Here is a 13,511-nt window from a genome sequence, read left to right as displayed (position 1 = left end):
ACCTATCATCCCCATCCATCTCGTGCCGCACCATCCCCTTCGTGTCCTTCATTACCTCCCATTCCCTTTCCCGATGTCTGCTTTGGCTTCGGTTGCAAATGGAAAGTTTAAGACCACTTCACCCTTAGTCTGTGTTTTTCTAACCTTCCTTTCCCTCCTCCTCCCTCTCCTCCTCTTCCTCCTCCTCCTCCTCCTCTTCCCACGGTTCTGGCTGACAAGTGTTGGTACAGTCCCTCTGGTGCTGCCATTTGCTCACCTATACAATATGCAGCCCTCTTCAAGGACCCCGAAGGACTGGCTGGCTGTCTCACTGGTTGACTGGCTGGCTGGCTGGCTGGCTGGCTTGTTGGCTGGCTGTCTGCCTAGCTGGCTGGTTGAATAGCTGGCTTACTGGCTGGCTGGTTGACTGGCTGGCCGAATAGCTGGCTGACCAGTTTATTTATTGGCTGACTGGCTAAATGGTTGATTAAGTAATTGCCTGGCTGGCTGTCGGATTAGTTTGCTGACTAGTTAAATAAATATCTTTCTGACAAATTGACTGACTGACTGACTGACTGACCGACTGACTGAACGACTGACTGACTGACGGACGGACGTATTGACTGGCTAACCATTCGCAGCAGCAAGGGAAGCTCCATCACAATTTGCGTTCCACATTTTGTGCCTCGCATTTATATATTATGATGCAGTTCGCGGACGATAGACTGAAAAAAAAAAAAAAAGAAAAAAAAGAAAAAAAGAATGGGAAGGCCGAGTGCATTTTTCTATCATTCTCAGTTTACGAGGCAAAAATGAATGCGAACATAATGGGGAAAAAAGAAGGAAAAAAAAAGAAAAAGGAAAACGGAATATGGTGCATATTATAAAGTCAACATGAAGTGAAGATAAAGTTTAAAACAGTTGGTCAAATGTGGAATACAGAGACAGCTTCACACACAGTTGATGGATGAGAGAGAGAGAGAGAGAGAGAGAGAGAGAGAGAGAGAGAGAGAGAGAGAGAGAGAGAGAGAGAGAAAGAGAAAGATTCAGGAAGTGTGCCGTCATTGCGCCGCTGTTCATTTGCTTGGCCACTGCATCACTTAGAATACTGAAGAGGAGGAGACAGCTGCTGGTGCCTGCTCCTCCTCCTCCTCCTCCTCCTTCTCCACCATCTGGTCAGCTGTTTTAGAGGTTACCTGACTACATTTCTGCCTGGTAATTGTTTGCGTGTGTGTGTCTGTCTATTTGTCTGTGTGTGTGTGTGTGTGTGTGTGTGTGTGTGTGTGTGTGTGTGTGTGTGTGTGTGTGTGTGTGTGTGTGTGTGTCTGTCTATCTATCTGTCTGTCTATTTGTATCTATGTCTGTCTGTCTGTCTGTCTTTATCTCTCTCTCTCTCTCTCTCTCTCTCTCTCTCTCTCTCTCTCTCTCTCTCTCTCTCTCTCTCTCTCTCTCTCTCTCTCTCTCTCTCTCTCTCTCTCTCTCTCTCTTTCCACCACTCCAAACTGACAAGCTTCATTTCTGTCTTTCCAGGCCGGAATGTTGGACGGGAGCTTGCAACAGCAGCAACAACAACAGCAACAACAACAGCAGCAGCAGCAGCAACAACAACAGCAGCAGCAGCAGCTTCAACAACAGCAGCAACAGCAGCAACAGCAACAGCAGCAACAGCAGCAGCAGCAGCAGCAGCAGCAACAGCAGCAGCAGCAGCAGCAGCAGCAGCAGCAGACAGCAGCAGCAGCAACAGTTTCAACAGAAGCTCGCCGTGAGTAGCACTATTTCGTCTCCTTTCCCTTTCCTTCCCTCCCCAAGTGTCTTGTGACGCATCGTGAGTCTCGGCTGCCTCTCCCCACCAAATACTCCCCCGACACCCGCTCGGACTCGACTCCAGCCGCCTCGTCACTTCACTCCCCAGTCCACCTCACAGGAGCCAGATGCCGCATCTTGGTGTCAGCAGCCTGCATGGTCGCGGCGCTGTCGGAACGGACTTGTCATGTTGTCAGCTTGGTTGGCTGTCAGAACCATCATGTAGTATGTGCGTGTGTGTGCGTGTGTGGGTGTGTGCGTTCCTGAGTGGTGGTTGTTAAGGCCGGGACTGTCCAACCCTGGCTGGTGGATGGCGTGGCTGAGGCTGTGGTGCTGTGAGGGCGGCTGGGCGAGGCTGTGAGAAGCAGGATCAGCGCGTCTGTGGCGGGCGTCGGTGTTCTCCCATCCCCTTCCCCTCAGCCTGTTTTCGCTGGTCACACGAATTGCTTGTCTCTTGCACCATTGCTCGGCCTGCGACTTGTAGCATCCTGAGTGATCGGCGCGGAACACAGCCAGGGGCCCCGCCACGCCCGGCCCATAACAAGTCTTTACTAATTTACACAGGAGTATTTTGCGCTGCGGTGTGAGCGAGGACTCAGATAATGTTGTAATGTACTGTTGTATACATGCCTTAATGTGGTGTTGAACCTTAGCAGGTCATGTGTCAGAGAGTGTGACTAACAGTTGTCTTGTTATCTTGAACATGGATATGTATGGCTATGTAACCAGGGAGAAGAGATAGATATTTACAGATTTATAATTAGTTGTTGTGTTATGTTGCTTACTAGAGTCAGATGTGAAGGCCATGACCCCCCCCTCTCTTCTCATCCCTCTTCCTTCCCTGCGCTGGTGAAGGGGGCGCTGCCTTGGTCAGGACAGACTTTGCTAACACCAATATGCTTTACCGTGATAGAAGGACAGTCACAACCTGCCTCACTGCAGCAGTTCATTGCCCTGTAGTGAGCGGGCGGCGGGCCTGGCCGGCGCGCACCTCAGTGAGCGTGGAGAGAAGACGACTCGGTAGTGCATCGCGGCTCCTCACAGTGAGGATAATGCTCGGAACAGCTTAGAAGTAGTTCATAGCACTGTTTTCATCTTATTTTGATAATATTTTGCTATGCAGAGTGAGTTTTTTCCTTTATTGCAGAATAGTTTTGAATAACAACATAGAATAGATTATATCCCCCTCTATTTCCGTAGATACGGCCTCTCTCTACCTCTGTAACCTGTGGCCACCTGTTGTGTTTAGTCTCATTAGCAGCTGCTCAAGATTTCAGGTTCCACAAGTGTGGCCGCCGTGCACGTAGCGGTGCTCGCACACAGTGTGGCGCGGAACACAGTAAGTGTTTGGTGTAGTGAGCGGCGTGTTCTCCAGCAGGGCGGCCTTGGGAGTGCTCAGCAGCCGCCTGTCAAACACCAGCAAGGACCTCCTAGCATGCGTCCCCCGGGCCCCCACGGACCCAACGGGACAGGGCAGCATGGTCCGCCCAGCCCCTTCGGTTCCAGCAGCCCTCAGGGGCCCTTAAGGCAGCCCGAACCATACGGACACCATGGTCCGAACAGTCCATCAGGCCTTCACCACACGCGGCCTCAGGGACCTCCAGGGCCTGGCCCCCATGGTCCTTTTCCTCCCCGTGGACCTGGCATGCATAACGGGCCACTGTCACACGCTGCCGGGCCTAATGGTACTAAAGTTCAGTCTCCAATGAGGCCTCATGGTCCCCCTGGCTCTGCCGTGGCTCCGGGCACGCCTTCCTCACTTAGTTCTCCACAACCCCACACCGGGGAAGGGCTGCGTTCCAAGGAGGACTCTATCAGTCCTCCCGCAGGTAGCCAGCAGCATGGAGCCTCGGTGAGCGAGGCTGGGTCTTCGACCTCGCCGAAAGCAGTCTCTCAACAGTCGGCTGAGGCGGACAGGGTAGGCTTATGATAACATTTTTAACCTAGATGTAATGTTGGCTTTGTGAAATGTCTTTGTTCTAAACTCCTGGCTTGTTGCATGCCAAAATTTGCTAGAGTAGTATAGTTTTCAGTACTTTTCTGTGAGTGACACCAGAGTCCTGTATTCTCTCCCACGCTGTGCTGCCGCCTTCCTCGCGCCTCTCGTAACCCATCCTGATGCCTCTCACTTTCTTTCTCTTTCTCTCTCTCTCTTTCTATCCCTACCAAGATCCACCAAGCTGCAGAGTCCCCGGAGCTCCCTAAACGCTGGCTCATATTCCAGGGACTGTTCGGACCTCAGGCAGATCTGCGGCCGGGCCAGCCGGGGATGCTTCCGCAGCAGGATGGGCTGCAGCAGCAGGGCCAGCTGGGTGCTGATCGTGAGTATGCTAAGCAATCCTCTAACCTGCTCTCCCACAGCTCTTTCCTTCCTCTAAGCTCTACCCAGCCTCACTCGCAAACCTCACAGCCCTCCCCTGTAAGTGATCCTCATTACATACCCCGAAAGAAGTTCACGGATCCTCACGCAGACTCTTCCCTGTCTCTGTCAGAAGTGGAGTCTCTTTCAAAATTCTCCATCACCGAGAGTCGATCCTCGAATGTGCATAAATCATCGCCACCGTCGAAGGAGGTAACTACTCTTAGCCTTGCTTCATCCACCTCCTCTTCCGGCGAGGCAAAGATTCATAGGCCCACAAGGGCTGCCGTACAGCCTCCTGCCACTGACAGTGGAAATGACTCAGATACCAAAGTAGGGAAGGTAGCTTCAGCAGTCTCCCCCGAGAGTGACACCAAGTGTCCCGCTGGCGGAGAGCGAACCGAGTCCGAGGAAAAAAGTTACGAGGTCACAGACGACGACGTGAAGCGATACTTAGCTTTCCTCAGCAAGCCGTCAGATGATGTGTCGGTGGTTGTGTCGAGTCAGGACAAGAGTGACAAGTGCAAAGAAGAGGAATCCGTCAAGAGGGAAAAGAAGTCAGTAGTTGAGGAGGGCGGGAGGAGTGAGGAGGGTGAGGAGGAGGAAGGAGAAGACAGCGAGGAAGAGCCGGACTCTCCTGGACTATTGACTGCCATGACCTTCTACGATCACTCTCCTGGGGAAGTGTACACCATTCATGAGGACGAGGAGGAGGCCAGTTCCCCGACTGCCTCCGACGGAGTCTCAAGGCCACGCAGGAAAGGTAGGGCGCCCTTCCTCCACGCCAACCTACTGCTCACGGCTCCCAGACTTCCCACGAGTTCGTAGGTATTCACCAGGAGTCTAGCCAAAGCCCTCACTGGCGGGAAAACCTGAGCACTCGACAGTTGTTGCTTTGTTCACACACCGATTGCAGATTGATCAGAAGTAACTGAATCGCACTTTACCTAGACAGATTGAGACCTCTGCTCTGTACATCTCACCAGCAAGCTAATAATTCACGGTGTACAGTCCACTTCTAGGTTGACTCAGTTGAGGTACCTCACAGCTCACACTAGTCAGCCGGCTCTGTTCACTTAAGTGTATCAGCCTCAGCAGATAAAACATTGATGCCTACTAGTTGTTGCCTGAAAATGTGTACCAAAGTGCAGTTACCCAAAGTGTTCCTTATCTGGCACAGTTCCTCAAAGCCTGAGAGCGGGCGGCGAGGCGGGGACGGGGCGGCCGCACCCTTCAACAGGTTCTTCCTCCACCCAGAGCAAACTTTACTCCCACACCAGGGAGTAAAGTTGACCCTCGCCTCAAAGGAAAATATACTCACTGCTAGAAATAAAATGTGATATGATTGGCTTATGAAGAAAATGAAAGTTTTTTGAAAAAAAAATGCATCTAAATTTTGACCCGTTTTGTACGCTTTACCTGTTTTTTTTTTTTATTATTATTTTTCATTAGTTGAACTAGGAGGTTCACGAGTGAGTGTGCTACGCAGCACCAAGCTTACGCTCTAATTACCGCACGGCGAGAAACACGCACAGCACAGCCTCATGCACTTAATCTCCCCGAACCTAATAGTGTTGTCACATAGAGCCACCACACTCACCTCTCACGTTATTCTGTGTGCATACTTGACTTTGTGTAGCACATCAGATATTGTCCATGGGATCGGGGTTTGCAGGGAATGTGTGGGTCGCTGGCCATGGGAGTACAAGTTTTCTGGAGCTTCTCAGAAAATGTTCCAAAAGGTGGTGACCTTAACTGTAGAGGAGAATTGTGATTGGCTGCAGGTGGCTCGTGCTGCCTCATGCATTATTTACTTCATGTTCGATATCTGAACCAAAGGTTGTGGCCTCCATCGGCCGCGGGACAAACTTGATTGGTGAGCAGAGCTACAGGTGAGCAGGAGGCGCTGCCAGGATGCCGTACAGGTGTCTGAAGATTGTTGTGCTTAGTGATTTAAAAGGAAAAGAAATCAGAAATTCTTTTAGTCATAAAACTAAATATTACCTAGAGTATTGCCGAAACGTTGCTCAGACATTCCATGTATGGTAAATGTACTATTGGAAGACATTAAAAGAGGGAATATGTTTTCAGTAATGCCTTCTGTGAGGAAGTTCTCTTTGCGGACTAATCCTGTACGGGGCAGGAATAGACTCAGATAGTGTGGTGGTTTGATGTGTGTTTGTGTGTGGAGCAGGAGGCGTGGGAAGGTCACCAGGAGAGCATCAGCACCGAACAGTTCTGAATACATACAAAATACATTCACACTTCCTTTACTCTGCAGTGAGCAAAATTCACAACTTTGTTTGTCAGACGTCACTAGAAATGACGGGTTGGCCTTCACCAAGCAACCAAGGGTGAAGCAGGCCCTGATTTCCACGCAATAATACAGGCTGAGTGACATCGCCAGCATTCATAAGAGGAACGCCTCTAAACTTACCCCGTGACTGACTAATTACAGTAATGTCTAGCAGCTCAGTCCTTACAGGAGTGTGTTAACTTTAAGGCCTCGAGGAGAATGAGTCCCGTGCTGGATAATTCAAAACCGTTGCCACAGCGTCGGACAGGATGCGGATAAGAGGCGAAGCGCGAAATTAGGATTTTTCAGGACACTAACAATTACTGTTTTACAAATCCTGTTACGCTCGTAATGACCGTCAGGGCAGGAGATTTTCTTGAATTTTCTGGCTTGATATTGTAGGATAAAAAGATAAATGAGGTCAATTTTGGTAAAAAGATTACAGAAAAGAAAGCAGAATGTAAAGTCTGAAACTACAATTATTGAATTTCCTATTATAATATATATATATATATATATATATATATATATATATATATATATATATATATATATATATATTTTTTTAAACAAGATCATCATAGAGAAAGTTTGAAGGTGTGTGTGCGAAGAGCGATAGTGTGGGAGAGGAGTGGGTGGAGGGAATGCTGTGGGCTGAGCAGCGCCCCGCCCCGCCGCGCCGAGCCACGGAAAAGGAACTGGCCAGATTATTTTTTTGCAACTCGAGCGTGTGGTGTGCGTTCATTCCAGAGTGACGTCACAGATGAGTCATGAGCCCTCGTGGAAGTCGGTTGCCTGAGCAGCAGGTCACAGAATGAACTTAGGAAGCACTTGAAACTTAAAGCTCATGTGCTCAGAGGCAGCAGAGGATGTGTACTCGGCGGATAGTCTCAGTAAACATAAATATTGACATTTAACTTTCAAGTGTGCCTAAATGTTTGTTCTGTCCTCAGAAGCAGATAAGATGTAAATATATTCCCAGATTGTTTCACGCACACCTGAGTTTCCTTCTGTGCCGTCTTTTTTGCTGTTATACTGTTCTTCGTGCTGTCACTCGCTGTCAGTCTGTCCCTTCCACCATGCATGAAGGCCTCCACTCGCCCTGCCCCCGACACACCAGCGGGGGACTATCTGCTTCTGAGAAATCCACAAACTCTCTCTTGTTTTTTTAGTTTTCTCTTTCTCTCTTTACGCGAGAACTCTCCTTGATAACCCACGGCAGTTAGCGAGCGACTGACTGTCTGACTGATGTGAATCCATTCTTCATTTCGGTCCACCTTCCTGAGATTGTGACGCCGCCGCCTCCCTCTTCCCGGGCCACGCTGCCTGTTGGTGCCTGTGAGCGAGTTTTGAGTGCGTCTCTCACCATAAGCTGCCTTCCGCGTCTCATGGGCTCCAAGCAACGCCTTATTGAGTGTAATATTGTGCCGGGGAAGGGCCTATGTGAAATGTATAAAGTTATAGGAGTATGCTGGAGATTGGAATAGTGTGGTCATTGGAATTATTTTTTTTGTGTAGAAATGTTGCGGAACGTCCTGTTAAAGTTTGAACGTTGTTGTGTGTTATGCTTTAAATCCGAGAGTGTGCTGTGGGTGAAACAAAAAGTATTTACGTGTTCCGCATTTTTATTAGCAGTAAAGTTGTTCAACGTTATTAGACTATTCTGCAGCCACCATTATTACTTACTTCAGAGAGAGAGAGAGAGAGAGAGAGAGAGAGAGAGAGAGAGAGAGAGAGAGAGAGAGAGAGAGATTGGCACGGAGATTAAGTTATCGGAATGGATGTGGGTAACGATTGTGTACGTGATGTGTGTGTGTGTGTGTGTGTGTGTGTGTGTGTGTGTGTATGTGTTAGGGTGTGTGTGTTTGTGTGTATCCTGTCTGTCCGTCAATCTGCTACATATGCTATTGTATTCTATTGTGTGTGTGTGTGTGTGTGTGTGTGTGTGTGTGTGTGTGTGTGTGTGTGTGTGTGTGTGTGCGTGCGCGCGTGTGTTCGCCAGTTAGCCCAGCCATTGTTCTAGTTTCTATGGTTGTCGGTGCGTGAAGGGATGGCGGTGCTTTTTCAAACCAGCAGCTGCAGTGGGCGAGGCTGTAGTGATGCTTCATTGTGGAGGGAAGCTGCTCTCAGGACCTAAATCCCTTGACGCATATGCTGTTTATGTTAAGGGGAAGGTTTAGGCCTGTGTGTGTGTGTGTGTGTGTGTGTGTGTGTGTGTGTGTGTGTAGACAAGTGATAGTGGCAGCTTCAGACACTTAAGACGTGTGGTGGTGAAGGCAGTGGTGTTGAGGATTGTGATAATAGTGGTGGCACTAGCAGTATTCAGGTTGGAAGCGGCACTGGTGGTGAAGGGCGGCTAGTGTAGGCCCGGGCGTTGGAGGTGGCACGGGCGCGTTGTGGCGGTGGCCGTGGGTTATCAGGGTGCCAGACGAGGAGGAAGGTAATAAGCTTACTCTTTTTCGGGAGCGGTATAACCAAGAGGCACAACCCTGTTTGCAGGACATTGCGTTCCTTGCCACGCCGACTTACCAAAACCAGGTCAATTTTGTCTCTTTTTTCCAATACGTTTTTAATTATTTATTGATTTATATATATATATTTTTTGACTGTAAGAAGAAAGCATGGATGTGGCATGTGAGAGGCTCAAGTGAAGGCCCCCGGCTCGCACCTGTGTTGTAAAGGTAGGTGCGTTCCTTCCACGGACACACGAACTCGAGGCGGTCAAGTCTTATTTATATCCTAAGCGTTTATATTATGACCCCGTGTAAGCTTCAAAATTATTATTGATTAACATTTATAGTGCTGGTAAATGTCGCCATTGATGATCCTTGCATGTCATCAAAGAGCCATTTTTTTAATTCATCACCAAGTCACTTTTATAATTTCTTCGTATATATATATATATATATATATATATATATATATATATATATATATATATATATATATATATATATATATATATATATATATATATATATAACCTTGATTTTTTTAAGACAACCAACTTAGCACTGCTGAGCGTAGAGGTTGTGTCCCACTATTAGTTTTGTCACAGCAGATCGCTAGTGTAGAGCAGCAGGAGCAAACATCCATTGACATAATTATTGTCCTTGATGACTCCATATGCTTAGCACCTTCCAAATCTGAGGCACTTTGATTATGTGCGTATATTTCCTTATTTACTTCTCTGTGACCTCTCCACTTCACCGAGCATCTCCCCGCCCCGTCCCCTTTTCTTCCCTTCTTCACCTCTTCCTATTTTCTCGCTTGTTATCTCCCAGTTTGTCAGTGGATATTGATTTTCTCGTATGATGTAGGTAGACGGTATCCAGAGTTTGTTTCTGGTGATGTAGTGATTTCTAGATTTTCCTTTGTTTGTTCATTTTATGGATGTTTTCCAATGTTAATGATTATTTACTCCCAGGTTTTGCAGTGAAAGGGATAGTCACTGCCACAAGATCTTGTTGGGTAGACAATGAAATGAAAAAGCTTTTGTTTGTTGCTGTTAATGTTGTAGCTGCTGCTGTTGTAGGAAAAAAAAATCCGTTCCTCAGATATTGAATCACGCACACACACACACACACACACACACACACACACACACACACACACACACACACACACACACACACACACACACACACACACACACACACACACACACACACACACTCACTGTTGTTGGATGGCCGTTCATAAACAACCTGACTGACATGCAAGGCGAAGGGAGGCAAGTAGGCCGCTGGTTGAGGCTACTAGGTGAGCCTTCACTCTTATCTATGGGCAGGTCAAAGCATTAGCCTGTGACTACGAAAGATTTTGATACCAGACAGTCAAGTAGAGGGCTGGATAAGTCAGTCACTAGTACATGACGGCCAGAGAAGACCAGACACCAACACTTCAGCAAGAGCCATCCCGCCCACTGACCGACACCCACACATTGAGGACGGAGATAGACGGACTGGTGCTGTCAGCAGTATTGAGTGGCGGCGCTGCAGGGTATTGCTGGTCACTCATGGGTACGATCTGATGCAGTTTGAGTTAATTTCGAGGCAAGATATTGTGAGGAGACGCATCGACGGCCAAATACAAACAGTGGTAATAACGTGTCGTGTGCTTGTCCGGAGATGAAGCTCGCCGGCTGTGCGCAGCAGGACGCACGCGCGGTAACTTTAAACAATCTTCTTGCCTAACTTCATTGAAATTCAGCCGGTGGAGGATGCTGCTTCAACACAACACACACAGAGACGCATGAGTTTATCCGCAGCACTTATATTTAGTTTGCTAGATATATTTGTCTCTCCATTGCGTTTTCACTTCATTTTATGATTCGGCACCTGAAGTTCATCCGCACGCCGTTTGCGTTCTTTTACGGACAATCTTACCATTGACACAGCCGCCGTCGCCTCCTTGTGCTGCTCGCCGCCCTCTCTACTCGCCTCCCTTTCTACTCGACTCGTGCACGGGAATCAGTGTTGGCTAAGCTCCAAGCTGAACTGTCCGGTACTCTTTTATTTTTCTTTGCTGCACAGTTACTGAAATTCCATATCACTGGAGAAAATGTTCGCATCGTTACTAACAACACATTCTTTTTTAAGACTAAGCATAAGTCAAGTAAATCTCAAATCATTCAATTCCACAATCGTTTTCACGCACGGCATGTGGAACATGTCACCAAACTTTAAATCAGTCTTTACGAGTCCATAAGTTTACTTCAAGTTAATAGTCCCCCGATGCGATATTACTTTAAAAGGCTAATTCACATGGCAGCGGTTACAAGAAAATTCTAATGATATTTAGAAAATGTTTTTTACTTATTTATAACATAAACACTTTGCAGACATATCTTGCCCCGTAATTGACTCAAATTGAGTCTGAAGAGTACGGATCATTGGCCACGAGTCACTTTGATAACAGCTTGTAGTCTCATAGAGTGCGGAGGAATCTCTCCGTGAAGTGTCCGTGTGGGGCTGTGTAGTGCCGTAGTTTGGTTAGCTGCCTTCCCTCGGGGTGCCGCCCATTGTGACCAGTGTTATGCTGCTGGCTCCGCAGGGGCGGCCATGGGTCTGGGACCAATGGGACCAATCCCAGGAGGCCTGGATGCTCGAAGAAATCAACTGCGATCACAAGTGTCGTTGGAAGGTCACTTGCACAACACCAGTATGATGCGGGGAACAGCGGATGGCCAAGACACACGAGGACCGACCACCATGGGCACCCACACCAACGCCACTCAGAGCGTCGCCTCTACCACAAGCGGGCGTCCTCCCGTGGGTGGCGTGAAGCTTCCTGGCATGGGTGAGCTGCAGACCACTACCCAGCCTTCCTCCGTGCAAGCCGGCCTGCAGTCAGGGCCTCAGACGCAGCAGCACCAGCAGCAACAACAACAACAGCAACAACAACAGCATCAGCTACATATGGGGCAGCAAGTTCCTAGCACTCAAATAGGAGGTCTGGGCACGGCAGGCACAGGTCTGGGCGGAGGGTTGAGTGGCAGCATGCCTGGGACCACCACAGGGACTACTCTGACCACCACCTCTCACGATCCAATGTCACGGATGCATGGTCAGGTCACGTCACAAGCCACTCTCAACTCGCAGGTGAACAGCCACATGACCACCTCCTCCATGAACCAGACCAACACCTCTGCCGTGAACCAAACCAACACTTCTGCCATGAATCAGACCAACACCCAGATAAGTCATATGCATAACCAGGGCATGATGAACACTCACCAGTCCCAGAACAGCCATTTCATGAACCACCAGATGGGACAGCAGCATCAGCAGCACCAGCAGCACCAACACCAGCAGCAGCATCAACAACAACAGCAGCAACAGCAGACGCAGCAGCAGCAACAACAGCAACAACCACATGAACTGAACCCTTACCAGAACAAGATGCAGCAGGGAGGCCAGATGCAGATGAATCAGATGGGTATGGACATGCAGACACAGAACACCATGGGCGGCCCTCACATGAACCAGACCCAGATGGGTAACCACGTACCCCCTGGAATGACCTCACAGCCCAACAACCCTAGTCTAGTGACCTCCATCGCCCAGCGGATAGCAAACCCAAGTAGTCAGATGAACCATGTGGGCCAGATGAACCAGATGAACCAAATGCAGAATTCCTTGGGTGGCGCCAAAGATATAAAGGGACTAGGTAGCCTCCTGCACAGCCCTCTCAGCGGCAGACACCAACAGCAGGCACAAAATGTGCACCAGAACACTCAACAGCAGCAGCAGCACAACGCCTCCTCCACAGCCTCGTCGGCGCTCAGTGGCCTCAGCAGCCTCTTCGGCCTCCAAAAGAATCGTCCAGGTAATGTTTTTCACCTTTGTTTCCATGGCCTATGAGCAACAGCTCACATTTAAGTACCGTAATATTGTGAATGGAGAGCTGGTGCGTGGTAATGAGTATCATAAAAGCCTAAAGCTCTAAGAAAAAGGAGGAAATAAATAATAACATTCTAAGCATCTCCACTTTTGTTCGTTCATTATATGTAAAATTCTGATTAAAAATAGTATGTTATTAACTTGAAATAACGTCTTTAGTATAACGTCAGGGGCGAGTATTGTCTCAACACTGACTTGTCTATTATCCATTATGTGCTGATGATGCCCTCGGGCGACCCTCCTGAAGTAGTGAGCACAGAGGTTGCTACGAGAGGTATAGTAGTGTAGTAGCGGGGAGAGGGTGGGTGGCCGCGGGGCGTCACCGAGAAGCAGCTCATTATCGGTGGCGGCTCCCGTCAGGCTCAGCCAGGACTGTAGCACTAGTACTTAAGGATTCTATTGTTACATGTGAGTCAGGTGAAGGAGTGTGGAGTAACACGTTTTCCATTCCTCCCTTCCGCCCCTCCTGTAGCCGGAGGCCTCATAGGGGATCTGTTTAAAGGAAGTAAGGAACCAACACAATTCTGATAATGCGCTAGTGAAATTAGTTCATAGAATGAACGTTTCTGCATTGGATATGCATTTACCACAAATTTAGTTTGTGTTTAGAATGTTTCAGATTATTGATAGAACTGTGATCTTATACAAGATTATTACTTCGTTGTAGAAT

The 13,511-nt window shown here is 48.4% G+C and overlaps 1 protein-coding gene across 1 annotated transcript in view; it reads left to right on the top strand.

The window, feature by feature from the left end:
* Positions 1-1,688: 1,688 nt before the first annotated feature.
* Positions 1,689-13,511, top strand: part of LOC123517211 — a 42,369-nt gene continuing 30,546 nt past the window's right edge. Inside the window, exons 1-5 of the mRNA XM_045277231.1 lie at positions 1,689-1,741; positions 3,161-3,700; positions 4,007-4,904; positions 11,493-12,767; positions 13,314-13,346. Of these exons, the coding sequence (XP_045133166.1) occupies positions 3,218-3,700; positions 4,007-4,904; positions 11,493-12,767; positions 13,314-13,346 (2,689 nt within the window). The 5' untranslated portion in view covers positions 1,689-1,741; positions 3,161-3,217. The remainder of the gene's footprint in view (positions 1,742-3,160; positions 3,701-4,006; positions 4,905-11,492; positions 12,768-13,313; positions 13,347-13,511) is intronic.

This window comes from Portunus trituberculatus, chromosome 41 (genome assembly GCF_017591435.1).
Source record: "Portunus trituberculatus isolate SZX2019 chromosome 41, ASM1759143v1, whole genome shotgun sequence".
NCBI classification, from domain to species: domain Eukaryota; kingdom Metazoa; phylum Arthropoda; class Malacostraca; order Decapoda; family Portunidae; genus Portunus; species Portunus trituberculatus.
Note: the sequence above shows the minus strand (reverse complement) of the source record. Positions and strands in the feature narration are given on the sequence as shown.